General features: G+C 38.4%; 1 protein-coding gene across 1 annotated transcript in view; it reads right to left on the bottom strand.

Moving 5' to 3' along the window:
* iqsec3b (IQ motif and Sec7 domain ArfGEF 3b) overlaps positions 1-17,578 on the bottom strand; it is a 40,592-nt gene that overhangs the window by 9,583 nt on the left and 13,431 nt on the right. The window contains exons 3-9 of the mRNA XM_052152705.1: positions 14,801-14,915; positions 13,162-13,470; positions 11,163-11,821; positions 9,749-9,910; positions 8,147-8,269; positions 4,455-4,621; positions 2,859-2,998 (exon numbers count right to left, since the gene is read on the bottom strand). Of these exons, the coding sequence (XP_052008665.1) occupies positions 2,859-2,998; positions 4,455-4,621; positions 8,147-8,269; positions 9,749-9,910; positions 11,163-11,821; positions 13,162-13,470; positions 14,801-14,915 (1,675 nt within the window). The remainder of the gene's footprint in view (positions 1-2,858; positions 2,999-4,454; positions 4,622-8,146; positions 8,270-9,748; positions 9,911-11,162; positions 11,822-13,161; positions 13,471-14,800; positions 14,916-17,578) is intronic.

Below are 17,578 nucleotides of genomic sequence, written 5' to 3'. Positions count from 1 at the left end.
AATGGTGATGGGGCTGTGTTCTCCGTCTTTCTTCCTGAAGTCCACTACAAGCTCATTGGTTTTACTGACGTTGAGGGAGAGGTTGTGCTCCTGACACCAGCGTGTCAGAGTGTGCACCTCCTCTCTGTAGGCTGTTTCATCATTGTCAGTGATCAGACCTACCACCGTCGTATCGTCAGCAAACTTAATGATGGCATTGGAGCTATGTGATGCCACACAGTCATGTGTGTATAGTGAATACAGGAGTGGGCTGAGAACACAGCCCTGCGGGGCTCCAGTGTTGAGGGTCAGTGATGAGGAGATGTTGCTGCCCATTCTAACCACCTGACGTCTGCCTGACAGGAAATCCAGGATCCAGCTGCACAGCGAGCCGTTTAAGCCCAGAGCCCGGAGTTTCTCATCAAGCTTGGAGGGCACTATGGTGTTGAATGCTGAGCTGTAGTCTACAAACAGCATTCTCACATATGTGTTCCTTTTTTCCGGGTGGGAGAGAGCAGTGTGTAGTGTAGATGCAATGGCATCATCAGTGGAGCGGTTGTTGTGGTAGGCAAACTGCAATGGGTCCAGTGAGGTGGGCAGAACAGAGCAGATGTAATCTCTGATTAAAATCTCAAAGCATTTGCTGATGATGGGAGTCAGAGCAACAGGACGCCAGTCATTTAAGCAAGTGATTGTGGCTTGCGTCGGTACAGGCACAATAGTTGATTTTTTGAAGCATGTGGGAACTACAGACAGGGAGAGGGACAGATAGAAAATGTCCGTAAATACACCAGCCAGTTGATTCGCGCACGCTCTGATGACACGGCCCGGAATGCCGTCTGGACCCGCAGCTTTACGGATGTTCACCCGTCGGAAGGATCGGGTTACATCCACAACAGAGACGGAGAGTGAACCAACCTCTGAAGCGTCAGCCGCGAGTGCTCTCTCCGCGAGTGCTCTCTCCGCGAGGGCGGTGTTATTGTCGATTACCATTGCCATGAAGAGGTGTACCTGGCCTGCAACCATGTTTAAGATGGTGGCACGTGTCAAATTGACGTCCACATGAATGACCGGACCCAGGGTTTCCCTGTAGAACATTTCCCAGAGCATCACACTCCCTCCACCGGCTTGTCATCTTCCCACAGTGCATCCTGGTGCCATCACTTCCCCAGGTAAACGGCACTCACATACATGGCTGTCCACATGATGTAAAAGAAAATGAGACTCATTGGACCAGATGACCTTCTCCAATGCTCCAAGGTCCGGTTCCGACGCTCACATGCCCATTGTAGGCACTGTATTGTGACACATTCCCGTAACCACCAAAAAAATATCTGTGCCACAGTAGACCTTCTGTCGGTTCGGACTAGACGGGATAGCCTTCATTGCCCTCGTGCATCGATGAGCCTTGGGCACCCAACACCCTGTCACTGGTTTGTGGTTTGTCCCTCCTCGGACCACTGTTGGTAGGTACTCACCACTGGTGACCGCGAGCACCCCCATAAGCCTTGCCATTTCAGAGATGCTCTGACATGGTTGTCTGGCCATTACATTTTGGCCCTTGTCAAAGTTGCTCAGGTCTTTACTCCTGCCCATTTCTCCTGCATTCAACACATTGACTACGAGAATTGATTGTTCATTTAATATCCTTGTTATGCCTTGTTAGGAGATGATCAACATTATTTCCTTCACCTGTGAGTGGTCATAATGTTTTGGCTAATCTGTGTATACTGTAAATTTGCACCCTAGTTGCATTAGAATCATAGGCATCATTTAAAGGTGGGATGGGGCAGAGCTGGCCTGGTAATCAGGCATACCGGTCATTTTCCCGGTGGGCCGACGCACTTTGGAGCCGATCAGGGGAGGACTGGCCATTGGGAAAACCGAGCAGGCGGGCCGGTGTGTCGGCCTCAAACCGGACTGAATGGGCCGCAATAAGTTCAAACAAGCCGCTGCGTTATACAGATTTGACCATAAAACGGTGCCGCATTATGCAGAAAGCATAGCGAACACCCCCCGCTCAACAATTCTTGGCTCAAACCTATCATACTATTTGTTTACCCCGTCTCCATGCCAATGGCCCCACTGTTCTGAAACACATGATGTCAGAGATAGTGGTGTGCACAGTTTTGCCAGGAATATGGAGGTATTCTGAACTGGATTTGTGCACACTGTAGGTATTTAAGTAGATTTTTACATTTTCTGAAGAAAATTTGAGTGGTGCTAAACTTGCCATCACAATGCTAGAATGTGGAAGGTGGTTGCTAGGGTGTTGTTACATGGTTGCTGAGTGGAACCAAACCCCACATGGAGTGATGGTGGTGTAGTGGGCTAAAGCGCATATCTGTTAATCAGAAGGTCACTGGTTCGAGCCCCACGGCCACCACCATTGTGTCCTTGAGCAAGTCACTTAACTCCAGGTTGCTCCGGGGGGATTGTCCCTGTAATAAGTGAACTAAGTCGCTTTGGATAAAAGCATCTGCCAAATGCATAAATGTAAATGTAAAGTCTCTATGATAATCTAGTCCCTATACTCTGGTCTGGCTCAATATAAATCCATGCAACATTCCACCCACTGTATCATCCACCAGAACACAATCTGAAAAGTCTTTTAAATTGAAGTGTGAAAAATTGCAGGTGGCAGCCCAAAAATGCCCCAGAGTTGAAGAGGTTAGTATTATGAGCTTGTAAAATTCTCTAAGTATATAACATAGTAATATATGCCTCAGCAAGACTCATAAATCTAATCTTGAGGAGATGGTTGCTCACTGTCTTTAATCACCTTTTCAAATCTCGAACAGGCACAAGCCAAACCAAAAGGTGATGCACTTTTCACCTACTTCTGACCTTTGTGTCTAATTGGTACAGAGCTGACTCACCGTCTTCATTCCAAGAATGCTTTGCTCCACTCTGGTAACGTAGGTCACATGATCTTCATTGGATCGCAGCTCCCTCTGCTGGATCCGTTCGTAAATCCCAGCTAGCATCTCCCGTGGAATATCCGCCCCATCATCCACTCCTGAAAGAGAAATAACCAAGGAAACATTGTTACTAAAAGCATTCCTTAAAAGGGGAAATTACATGGAAAAACGGAATTTCCCACATCTGCTCAAACAATAAGTGTGTTTCCATGCACACCAACACGCTGATAACTAAAACTTGGCAATGCAAGAAAATCACGTTTACAATTTTAATGAGCTGTTTTTCTCCAGTTTTGACGTCAAACATTTAGCAGACATGTGCAGAATACTTACACACATTGGATAAGCCGGTAAGAATGCTGTTAAATGTGCAACGCGTAAATCTACATGTGGCGATTGTTTTTTGCATAAACCGTTAATGAATTTACCCTGATAAAAGAAAACCGTTTAAAGGAATATTCCGGGTTCAATACAAGTTAGGCTCAATCGACAGCATTTGTTGCATAATACTGATTACCACAAAAAACTATTTTGACTTGAGCTCGAATAATACATGAGTTTTAACAGAAGGATTAATGCAAGTGCTTTTATAAAATTATATGCTTCACATTTCTGCCTTTAAAGCCTCCAAAAATTGGCCCCATTCACTTCCATTATAAGTGCTTCACTGTAACCTCCATTTTATCTTTTTTTAAAAGGATGGATGAGACAAAATGATTTTTTTGTGATAGATTATGCCACAAATATTGTCAATTGAGCTTAACTTTTATTGAACCTGGAATATTCTTTCATGGCATTTATATGACTACACATTGTCAGCTTATTTAGCATAATCAGTGTAAAATGTTGCATGCAAACATGCTCATTGTTTATTATCTTGCCATTGTTATAATGTACTACCTTAAAGGAAAACCTAGATTGACATGGATGTTCTGCATGTTTTGTGTGATGCTCTCTTCTTTGGAAACAAGGACAAAAATAGATGGAAAAGCTGAACCTTCACTGTGTACTTTTAGGTGATAGATATTACCTTCTAAACTAAAGATTTATTTGTCTCTATGGATCAGTCCTGTCATAAACCAAAGCTTGACTAATAACATTTAGTTCCAGCCCCCTGTCTTTGCCTCTCACTTGAAAGAACGGCTCAGTTACTGTGTGTGTGTGTGTGTGTGTGTGTGTGTGTGTGTGTGTGTGTGTGTGTGTGTGTGTGTGTGTGTGTGTGTGTGTGTGTGTGTGTGTGTGTGTGTGTGTGTGTGTGTGTGTGTGTGTGTGTGATATCTGCGGTACAGATATACCGCAGTAGGGTACAGATCAAAAACTATTTGATCAGAGACCAAGAACTAGTCCAAGACACTACACACACACTGCCTACACTCCTTGGAGATAATCAAAATTTCTCTTTTGATATGAAAATAATGCAAATTTAAACATGGAGATGGAGCAATTGATAAATTGTCGAGATTGACAATGAAATATTCATTCACTGACGTAAACACACGACACAATCACACTCTCCGTTTTAATAATCCAAGACAATGATCAGACACATCTCACCACGTAGGTTGCGAATGAAGTCTTCCAGCAGCATTTTTCGCTCTGGTTTGATGTTGGGACTGTACATGTCTGTGTTGAGCAGTACGATAGCGAAGGCCAGGATAAAGATGGTGTCGGGGTTGTGGAACTGTTGCACCACATCAGGGTTGCACATACAATACCTCTGACTGAGAGAAAGAGAGACGTTAGACCATTCATGATGATTTTACATAATAAAATACAGATACATAAATATTTCTGTACATATCTATACATACAAAATCAGACCGTCATAAGAATATTTCAGAATCAGAATTAGCTTTATTGCCAAGTATGCTTACACATACAAGAAATTTGTCTTGGTGACAGAAACTTCTAGTGCAGAGATAGAATAGATAAAATAGAATAGAAAATATAAGTGTGATGAGGAGGAGGGTGTGGCCGGCCCGTAACTATGCATGCCCGGCCCCCAATCGGGCTAATCAGCCGAGGAGAGGGATAAGTGCAGTGGAATGTGGCAGTTTGGGAGAGAGAGAGCCACGTGCAGCTGCCATGTGTGTTTATTCATGTCTTTTGTTCGTTTTCATTAAAATATGACTTTGATGCTTCATCCGGTTCCTGCCTCCTCCTTTCCCATTTTAACCTTGTATATACTTGTGTACAAATACAATTCTATTACATACAGATGCAAGGGAATGTAATGGCAGAAGAGGTAGGATAGTTTGGATAAATATACATAGACTAAGCTGTGAATTGCACATAATTATTGCTCAATGGAAAAAACTCTTCTTGTGCCTGATGGTTTTGGTGCTCAGGGCTCTGTAGTGCCATCCAGAAGGCAACAGTTCAAAGAGGTACTCAAAGAGGCTGGGTGAGTGGGGTCCAAAGTGATTTTTCCAGCCCTTATCCTCAATCTGGAAGTGTACATTTCTTGAAGGGAGGACAGGGGGCAACCAATAATCCGCTCAGCATTCCAAATTGTCCTATTGTATCTTCTGATGTCTGATTTCGTAGCTGAACCAAACCAGACAGTTACTGAAATGCAGATGACAGACTCAATGACTGTTGAGTAGAACTGTATCAGCAGCGCCTGTGGCAGGTTGAACTTCCTCAACTGGCGAAGGAAGTACAACCTCTGCTGGGCCTTTTTCACAAAAAGTCAGTGTGGGTCTCCCACTTCAGGTCATAGTGAGATGGTAGTGCCCAGGAACCAGAATGACTCCACTGCTGCCACAGTGCAGTTTAGAATGGTGAGGGGGGTCAATGTTGGGGTGTTCCTCCTAAAGTCCACCATCATCTCCACTGTTTTGAGCGTGTTCAGCACCACATTGTTTTGATTTCACCAGACTGCCTGTTTAACCTCCCATCTAGTGTTGTCTTAAACTTCAGGAGCTTGACAGAGGGTTCCTTGTCTGTGGCGTCAGAAAGCTGTTGATCCACTGACAGATAGAGGTGAGAGGTGAACAGTATAATTTAGTCCAGAGAATAGCTGGGATGATGGTGTTGAAAGCCGAACTGAAGTCCACAAAAAGGATTCTTGCATATGTCCCAGGCCTGTCCAGATGTTGCAGGATATGATGCAATCCCATGCTGACTGACCTGTCACAGACCTGTTTGCTAGATAAGCAAATTGAAGGGGATCCAGAAAGGGTCCAGTGATGTCCTTCAGGTGGGCCAACACAGTCTCTCAAATTACTTCATAGACGTAAGAGCGACAGCTCTGTAGTCATTATGTCCTGTGATTTTGGCTTTCTTTGGGACAGGGATGATAGTGGAGTATTTGAAGCCACAGGGAACCAGTTATCTGTTGAAGATCTGTGTGAAGATGGGGGCCAGCTGGTCAGCACAGGATATTAGACAAGTGGGTGAAACACCATATGGGCCCTGTGCTTTCCTTGTCTTTTGTTTCCGGAAGACTCAGCACAAATCCTCTTCACAGATCTTAAGTGCACATTGAATAGCAGGAGGGGGGTCACAGGAGGTGTTGATGTTTGTGTGAAGTGATGGTCAGATAGGGTGTGGTGTGTGATACTGGGATTTTTAAATCTACAGTAAAACGCATTCAGGCCATCAGCCAGTTGTTGATTCCCTACAGAGTTGGGGGATGGTGTCTTCTAGTTAGTAATGTCCTTCAGGCCTCTCCACACTGATGCAGGATCATTAGCTGAAATCTTTTTTCAAAGTAGCTTCTTTTAGCCACTCTAATTCCTTTTGTCAGTGTGTTTCTGGCCTGATTGTACAAGATTTTATCCCCACTTCTGTAAGCATCCACTTTGGCCTGATGAAGCTGCATCAGTTTTGCTGTAAATCATGTTTTTTTTTTTATTGATATATATTATATAAGTAGTAGAATGTATGCACATATCCTCACAGAAACTGATATATGATGTCACAGTATCTGTGATCTCGTCCAGATTGGTGTCTGAAGCTTAAAAAACACTCCAATCAGTGCAGTCAAAGCAGGCTTGTAGTTCCAGCTCTGCTTCATTGCTCCAGCTTTTTATAGTCTTTACTACAGGTTTAGCTGATTTAAGTTTCTGCCTGTAGGTTGGAAAAAGATGAACCAAACAGTGATCAGAGAGTCCCAAAGCTGCTTTAAGGACAAAGCGATATGCATCCTTTAATGTTTTGCAGTAGAGATCCAGTATATTTCTGTCTCTGGTGGGGCATGTAATGTACTGTCTGTATTTAGGCAGTTCATGGGTGAGGTTGGCTCTGTTAAAATCGCAGTCTGGGTATGGTTGTTCCATGTCTGTGATCGGATCAGCCAGTTGTTGCAGCGCTGCGCTCCCACGCGCTAGTGGAGGAATATAAACACTCACCAGAATTGAAAACTCCTCCTGTGGCGAGTTGTAAGGCTTACAGTTGATAAAGAGCACTTCCAAATTAGGACAGCACGTTGTTAAATCTATACACCAACTTTCACCATCGCCTCTCGTTTTCCCTGTTAACTCCGGAATGTGAACCGCCCTGAACAGTTGAAATGCACTGTCCAGAATGGCTTAAAACAGCCAGGTTTCTGTGAAGCAGAAGGCAGCAGAGTTTGAAAAGTCCTTGATTGTATGGGTGAGGAGATTTAGTTTGTCTGTTTTATTAGGAAGACAGCGGAGAGTCGCTAGATGAAACTCTGTAGTGCTGTTCGAAAGCTGCACGGACAGATCTAGACCAGCACGCGGCTCGCTTCCCTCGCCCGCATTTCATAGAGCGCTTGAACAATAAAGCTGCACCTCTGACTAAAATGTCCAGCAAAATGTTGCTTGTAGAACTGATTGGGAAAAAATGACTAAACACAGGACAAACAAACAAAAACAACTAAAGCATTGGAGAGCTCCACACTGACGCCGTCATCCATGGCACCATCTTGAGATATGTACATATACTGTAATTCCACATATACACCGTAAACATAACATATTAAAATATTATATTTTTATCTTAGTTCTTCTGTAAGAAAGCACAAGGAAGAACCATTTAAATGCATCACTAAACTTTAATTCAAATAACTAATCAAAAAAAATTACACATGAATGAACAATACAAATTGTAAATGGTCATGATAACACTGCTAATAAGAGAAACTTGGCGTACCTAAAAACCCAATAAATCATAAAGCCAAAGTTTACACATATTCTGCTGTGGAAGAAATTGCCATTGTTATTCTGGTAAATTGCAAGTGCAAATGTTCGGCATTAATGTGTGTTTGTGATTCTCACCTGAACGCCTCAATGAGTCTCTCGACTTTCTGAGCCTCTCCTTGTACTCGTACATGAGCCTGAAACTTTCTTAATGCTTCATCTAACTCCAGCATAGAAAAATCCATCTCATCCACCACACAGCTAAAAGAGAGATATAAAGACCACATAGAATTTCTAGATTTACTGCATTTGAAGAAATAACTCAAATAAGCATAAAATAGAAAAACATATGTAGAACAGAACTACAGATCATAATAAAATGACAGAACACAAAACAATGTACTGTAGCAGAATATAAAATAATGACATGTCATATCAAATACAATAGAGTGACAGAACCGAACTAAAAAAAACTGGTAAAGAATAAAATAGAATAGAATGACATCAGAACGCAATACAATAGAATAGAATAGTATCAAATGACAGAACAGTGTAGAAAAGATTAGAAAAGAATGACATCAGGACAGAATAGACTATAATAAACTACACTAGAATATAATAGAATGGCAGATCAGAACAGAATAGAATGAAAGAACAGAACTGGAATAACTGTAGTAGAATAAAATAGAATGACAGAACAGGATATAATACAGTTTAATGAAATGTAATAAACTAAAATATATGGCCAGAATAGAATAGAATGACATATCTGAACAGAACAGACCAACATAGAATAGAATCGAATGACAGATCAGAATAGAAAAGTCTATAATAGAATAGACAAAATAGAATAGAATACACCAGAATAGAGTGACTGCATGCAATAATCTAGAATAGATTAATGGAATGGAGTAAAATAACATATCAGAATAGAATAGAATAGAATGACAGGACAGAATAGTCTATCATAGTCTAGAACAATATAGAGCAGAGGTGCCCAAACTTTTTCCTACGAAGGGCCAAAAATCCGACTTGATTGAGGGCCATGGGCCGAAAGTAAACAAAACATTTTGCAAATTTTAAATGGCATGTTTCAATAATTAAAAAAATTGCATTATCTCTACATTGCATAATGTGCATTGTTACTGAAACTAAATTTCGTTTTCTCTTTCACATATTTCCAAATGTTTTTGGCCATTTAATTATGCACAAATAAACATTTAACAATGAACATCAGATATACCAAAAGTGGTTAATGTACTGTCAAATTATTATTGTATCATTAATAACATTTAATTTAACATAATGGCTATTTAACACTATTTTGTCGTCGGTGGGCAAAATCAAAGGTCATCACGGGCCAAAGAGGGGGGGCAAACTTTGGCCCACGGGCCCTGGTTTGGGCATCTCGGGAATAGAGTGACAGAATAGAATTATTGACAGATGGACTGACAGATCAGAACAGAAAAGAATATACTAGAATAGAATGACAGAATAGAATAAACTATAAGAAATGAATAGAATAGAATGACATATCAGAATAGAATAGTCCAGAATAGAATTGGGTTGGGTTTCCCGAAAACATTGCATCTTTTAATACAGTATAGTTGCAATATATATTTATTAGTTATTTGCATAGAGGATGGGTCTTATCTGGATTTCTGTATGCTAGTGTCATGCGAGATGATTATTAGCTGGAGAAACCTATAGTGCATAGAGCTTTATGAAGACATGACTCACTCTAAGACATCTCTGTTGAATTGTCTCTTGCTGTTACCCAGAAACTCTCCAATCATCTGTCGGCTTAAGCCCTTCCTCTGCAACAGGAAGTGAGCCACACCTATGGCTGTGTCTGGAATGAAGCCCCTGGATATCAGGAACTGGATGCCTTTGTCTGGATTCCTACAGGCAGATAAAGACTAAATAAGTGAGTGCTTATAACACTTTATAATAACTTTCATTTATGGCATTTATGGCATTTGCCAGCATTTCTTCATTTCATAACTATAACATTTTAGGTCTCTATTATAGTCTGGTCTCTCAATATGGCATATATATATAGCACATTTTAAAATGTGAGATATGATGATGATGATGATCCCTCCTATTGCATGATAAATAAATGGACATGAAATATACATTTAAATTAAAATAATTTAAGCTTACTTGTAAAGATCGCAGAATGTTACAAGAGGTAGGAAAGATGATTTGTAATACCCAGATGACCTTTCGCACTTGTGCAATTCTGAGTAATAATGCGTGGTCATTATTCAAAAATAACAGACCGCAGGTTAAAGAGATTGACCAATCAGAATTGAGTGTTCCAGAAAGCTGTTTTATGTTCTACATCACTTCAGTGCCACATGTAAATGGTAAATGGTCTGCACTCAACGGTATTCAAAGCGCCTCATTCACCCATTCACACACACATTCATACACAAGGCACTAGCCTGCCATTGGGAACAACTTGGGGTTCAATGTGTTGCCCAAGGACACTTCGGCATGTGCAGTCATGTGGGCCAGGATTCGAACCACCAACCCTGCGATTAGTGGCCGACCCGCTCTACCAACTGAGCCACAGCTGCCCCAGAAAATATTTTCTCACTCGTTATTTTAGAGTAAAAATATTTAAACATCCTCAAAACAAGATAAAGTTACTTTAAAAGCAAAATTACATGAGATATTATTGTTTGTTTTCAGATAAATCTTGCAAAAGTGAATGAAGTTTATGTTTAAAACAAGAAAGAACAATTTGCCAATGGGCCAAAAAATGTTTTTTTTAAATGTATCTTTAAATTAAAAGTTGAAGTGTGTAACTTTTTCCTTTTTCCCCAATTTCATATGCAGAGACATCTATAAGTAGCCACTTGTAGGTATATTTCCTTGAAAACTGTGAACACTGTCTCTGTGGTGCTATGAAAATGTGTCTATTTGTCTTGTGTGACCCATCCAACACTGACTCGACAAATGACGTAAATTGGGGGCGGGACTATAATAATGCTTTTTCAGATTATTCTTTATTTTCTGGAGACATCTGGCAAAGATAGCAAATCCTGACACACACACACACACACACACACACTTAAACAGCCTCAGTAAACAATTTAGCCACTCTCTTTGTTAAAAAAGGGTTTGACCTTTTGACCTTACTCACACATTGAAGAGGTTTAGTCCAATGCGATAGAGACGCTTGCGTGCAGTATCTGTCGAGAGGGTTCCGCAGGGCGTGTCCTGGCAGTGTGGGCGGGGCATTGACAGTATCATCGTCTCACACGCTGATGTCGAGGTGCTGCTACTACTGATGGGTTCAGAACTGTTTTCCGTCATCTCAGATCCAGCCTGATTGGCTTGTTTCCCTTCTTGTCCTGCCCCTGTAATCAGTCCGTCCGATCCAATTGGCTGTTGATTCTGCTTCTCTTCCTTGCTGTGTGGAGGAGCTGGAAACTCTGGCTCGACTGTGACCGATGAATCTGACTGGCCTGTGTTCTGTACCCCCGTTTTTGCTTCTGAGATAGTCTCCTTAGATACACCGTTACCAAGGGAAACTGACTCCAGCATGGATGAGGAGAGGCGAATGTTATGGTTGTCAATTTGAACAGTCACATCTCTAAAAGCCATCATAAGTTTGCTGGCGCTGCGGGGAATACTCTCCCCACAACTGCTCTGTGTGGCCTCTGGTAGGGTGTTGGGATCCATCAGGAGACCCTCAGGATGAGATCCAGAAGGAGCCGCAGAAGGCCTCTCTCCTTCACCATCTCGCACAGAACTCCAGCTGCTCAAAGCCTCGTCAATGGATCGTGCTAACGACTGCACCTAACAGAGAACAGAATAGAATATAAAACAGAATCAAATTAAACCACATAATATAACAGAAAAGAAAAACAAAACCAAACTCAAAAGAATAAAATAGAATAATAAAATGGAGTAGAATAGAATATCAAAACATAACATAATAAAACCGAAAATAAATAGAATAGAGGAAGAGTATATTAGAATAAAATAGAACAGAATTGAACATAATAGAACAGAATAGAAAACAGAACACAATAGAATAGAATATCAAAATAAAATAGATTTGACCAACATAATATAAGAATAGACTAGAACGGAACGGAATAACAAAACAGAACACAAAATAATAGTATAGAACAGAATTTAATAACAAAACAGAACAAAATAGAATAGAACAATAAAACAGAATATATATTATCAAAACAAAACAGAAATGAACAACATAATATAACAGAACAACAAAACGAAACACAAAAGAACAGGACAGAACAGTATATAATAATGAAACATAAGAGAATAGAATAAAATGGAATAGAATAGAATTTAAACAGAATAAACAAAACAGAATAGAATTAAAAAACAGAATTGAATAGAATAAAGGAATATTAGAATAGCATAATATAACAGAATAAAATAGAACATCAAAACAAAATAGAATAATAGATAATTGAATAAAATGGAACACAATAGAATAACAAGACAGAACATAGAATGGAATAATACAATGGAATAGAATATCAAAATATTACAATAGAATAATAAAACAGAATGGAATACAATATAATTGAACTCCCTAATAAAATCGAACAGAACAAAACAGAACACAATAGAATAAAATATCATAATAGAATAGAACATCATAATATAACAATAGAATAGAATAATAAACAGAACATGATTTTTAAATAAAATAGAATTGAACAGCATAATAGAATAGAACAAAATAGATTAGCAAAACATAACATAATAGAATAGAATATAACAAAATAGAATAGAATAGAATTGAATAGAATAATATTCCATTTGTATTATGCTGTGTCACGTTCTGTTGTAATTACCAGAATAACAAGACTCAGACTTGTAAAAAGCATTTATGTCTTGGTTGAACTTGTAAAAGAACTAAAACAGCAGAGGCATCAACAATTCAAGGTTATTATAGTCACTGTTACCTGGTGTGCTTTCTTTACATTTTTAACATATAGAGGTGAATTCATGTAGTGATTAAATATTTTGTTGTCTTCAACATCAAAGCTGCACATGGATTCATTTTAGCATTATGAGCGTTGCCATAAAAACCAATAGCTCCAAGTAGAACTTTGCAGCTACCGTAATTCGACATGAACTTAGTGTTGTAACAGTACCTGTTCAGTGAATGTGTCCTCCAGGTTTGTGAGTGTAGCTGCAGCGCCCACCGGCAATGATGTGGAGTGTGTGAGCGGGATGCCCATAAATGAACAGCCTTCCATCAGCGCTCGTTCAGCAGAGAAACTTTCCCTCTGTACCCGAACCCTGCGCACTGACATACGCCGTGGAATCCCACTTTCCAGCACAGAGTTACGAATCTTCTGGAAGTTCTTACTGAGCTGATACTGACGAAATGCTGTCTGGATCTTACAGGCCGCTCGCCGAGAAATGAGAGGACCACCATATTTTTGTTCCAGCTCCTCTATCTGCACAGATGGATAGATAGATAGATAGATAGATAGACAGACAGACAGACAGACAGATTATAGACAGACAGACAGATAGATAGACAGACAGATTATAGATAGACAGACAGATGGATAGACAGATTATAGATAGACAGACAGATGGATAGACAGATTATAGATAGACAGACAGACAGATGGATAGATAGATAGATAGATTATAGATAGATAGATTATAGATGGACGGACGGACGGACAGATTATAGATAGACAGACAGATGGATAGACAGATTATAGATAGATAGACAGATTATAGATAGACAGACAGACAGACAGACAGACAGACAGATAGATAGATAGATAGATAGATAGATAGATTATAGATGGACGGACGGACAGATTATAGATAGACAGACAGATGGATAGACAGATTATAGATAGACAGACAGATGGATAGACAGATTATAGATAGACAGACAGATGGATAGATAGATTATAAATAGATAGATAGATAGATAGATTATAGATGGACGGACGGACGGACAGATTATAGATAGACAGACAGATGGATAGACAGATTATAGATAGACAGATGGATAGATAGATAGATAGATTATAGATAGATAGATTATAGATAGATAGATTATAGATAGACGGACGGACGGAGAGATTATAGATAGACAGATGGATAGACAGATTATAGATAGACAGACAGACAGACAGATAGATAGATTATAGATAGACGGACGGACGGACAGATTATAGATAGACAGACAGATGGATAGACAGATTATAGATAGATAGACAGACAGATGGATAGACAGATTATAGATAGACAGACAGATAGATAGATAGATAGATAGATAGATAGATAGATAGATAGATAGATAGATAGATAGATAGATAGATAGATAGATAGATAGATAGATAGATTATAGATAGATAGATTATAGATAGACGGACGGACGGACAGATTATAGATAGACAGACAGATGGATAGACAGATTATAGATAGACAGACAGATGGATAGACAGATAGACAGACAGACAGACAGACAGACAGATAGACAGATAGACAGATAGATAGATAGATTATAGATAGACGGACGGACAGATGGATAGACAGATTATAGATAGACAGACAGATGGATAGACAGATTATAGATAGACAGACAGATGGATAGACAGATTATAGATAGATTATAGATAGACGGACGGATGACAGACAGACAGACAGACAGACAGACAGACAGACAGACAGACTTCTATATTTTGTATCTTAATAATATGATCAAATATATCATACTATTAATAACTTCACATGCACATGCGCTCATCCACTGAGTCATACCTGTTTTTGTTTGAGATCAGGAGAGAGCTCGTATTCTGGAGGATGTAAGCAGGGAGGCACGTCAGGCTGAATGTCTTTTTCCTCGTCTTTCTGTTTCTGTATGGCAGGACTTGAGCTGCAGTTTCAAATGACACATGTGAGCGGTGGCTGACCCAGATCTGCTGTCTTTTATTTAGACTGATCAGAACCCAGTGCACTCCCATGGCTAATTAACTCTGCTTAATTACTGAATGCGGTGTTACACGGCTCTTAAATTCAATGCCGTCTTTGAAAATGAGGTAATCAACTCGAGGTTTCAGACTTTTTCTGAATCACCATTTAATTGATGTTGAAAACTACTCATCGAATGGGATGGCAAAAAATGCTTGAGAAATAAAATAAAAATAAAATGAATATATATAAATATATCAAATGTATTAATATTAATATTTTTATGCTTTAAACTACTCATTGAATGAGATGGCAAAAACTGATACTAATAAATAAAATAAAATGTATTAAATATATAATAATAATAATAATAATAATAATAATATCGATATAATAATACGATTAAATACTATAAATATTTTATGCTTTGAACTATTCATCAAAATAAATGGCAAAAACTGCTTCTGATAAATAAAATTAAATATAATAATAAAAATAATAAAATTAAATACTATTAATATTTTTATGCTTTAAACTATTAATTGAATGAGATGGCAAAAACCGCTTCTGATAAATACAATTAAATATAATAATAATAATAATAAAAATTATAAAATTAAATATAATAATAATAATAAAAATAATACAATTAAACACTGTTAATATTTTTATACTTTAAACTATTCATTGAATGAGATGGCAAAAACCGCTTCTGATAAATACAATTAAATATAATAATAATAAAAATAATACAATTAAACACTATTAATATTTTTATGCTTTAAACTACTTATCAAATAAGATGTCCAAATTACTACTGATAATTAATTTATTTTTTATAATTTTTGTATTAAACTATAAATTGAATCAAACTGCAAAAACTGCTATTGTAAAATTTAAATAAATAAAAAAATACCATAAATAGTTTGCTTTAAACCACTCATCGAAAGCTGGTAAAACTGCTACTTCCAAATATAAGATAGAATTAGCATTAATCTTTATTGTTTTTAGAAAATAATTGCATTTTTAATTCAATTAATTGCATTTCTAATGTTTATATTTTTTTCCATATATAATAAAATATCTTTCAGTTTACCTTTAATCAGGTTATACATTTTAATGTTATAAAACATGTTCATCCTAAATAAATAATAATAATAAAAATTCCAATGCAATAGTTTCAAAAGAAATCCCCAAAACACAAATCTCTTAGGACACACACTTACATAATCCCATACATGACAAAGCCATTTTGTTCTTGTGTTCGGCTCACAAGAATGTGTTTCTGAGTGTAGGGCGGATGTTTAAATCATGGGAGATGTTGCAGAGTATGTTGTTTCTTCTTAACAACACAGCTCAACCCCATTTCAATGTCTTCTCTCTCGGTGTAGACACTGGTTTACAACACACCCAAGCGCACATTATCAGCCACCCTGGAGTAAAAAGCACTTAAGCTCTGCAGGCACTCATACACAAGGAGTGGAGAGCAGAGTATTTCATCTTTCATGCACTCCCACTCGCCTCTTCAGGATTAAGAATAAATGCTGCAGAACTTTAAACGAGTGTCAAAACAGACGTCATTCACACGGTCTGGGCAGATCATTCATTTGCTACACAATTGATCTGTGGGTTTCAAACTGGACTGAGACTGTAAATAGATGTGAGCTCTGAACTCTATAGCGTCAGTCATCATTCCTCTAACCGAGAGATGGAGTAGATGATAAATGACAAGTAAAGAGAGAAGTGATGTAGGTACCAGGGAGTTTGATGACTAAATTGAATGTGCTTTTTGTAGTTTTGCATGACGATATCTCAAAATCAGGCAGAAACCCGGGCAGAAAAGCTAAATAATTAGATGTACTTATTAAAGGTATACCGATATATCGGTTTCACTAATTAATCGGTGCCGATAGTTGCATTTTGGAACAATTGATTATCATGAAAAATCTATAGATAGTTTTTTAATGTTTTATTAGTATTATTCCTCTGTGTTTCTTTGTAGCCGATTTTGGATTCCTGTAGCCTTTATGTCTGTACGCGTCATAGTAAGATTATACTGTGAAAATACTGTGTATACTTTTTAAATTATCGGACGATTAATCGTTCATCGGCCTTTTCAACCACCTTAGTTATTGGTAACGGTAAAATGCACTATCGGTCAAACTCTAGTACTTATCTTGCTTATATAAATATTGTTCAGGCTAAACATTATAGATTTGAACAAACCCCAAACCCTAAGTAGTCAAATGAGTCACATGACTCATTCAGCACCATTTATCACCGGTTACCGCAATACCTTTATCCATCACTTATGAAATGAACTTTTACAACCATTTTATTACAGTAACCATAGAATACGAGGGTATTTGTAGTTAAATTATAACCACAAAATATACCATTTTACAACAGTAAACATATTTGAATCATGATATTTGTAGTAAAATCAATAATACAGGAAAACAGAAAATATGGTAATATTCATAATCATTGTGCCAGAAAAACATGGTTAGTTTTAGTATGGTTGATTTGTGGCACATTGATTACTACTGTCATAGTAACTGCAGTTTTACAATAGTGAAAGCCAAAGGCATTGCCCCGTGTGACCCACATTTAACCCAGGCCCACCCC

This window comes from Xyrauchen texanus, chromosome 21 (genome assembly GCF_025860055.1).
Source record: "Xyrauchen texanus isolate HMW12.3.18 chromosome 21, RBS_HiC_50CHRs, whole genome shotgun sequence".
NCBI lineage: Eukaryota > Metazoa > Chordata > Actinopteri > Cypriniformes > Catostomidae > Xyrauchen > Xyrauchen texanus.
Note: the sequence above shows the minus strand (reverse complement) of the source record. Positions and strands in the feature narration are given on the sequence as shown.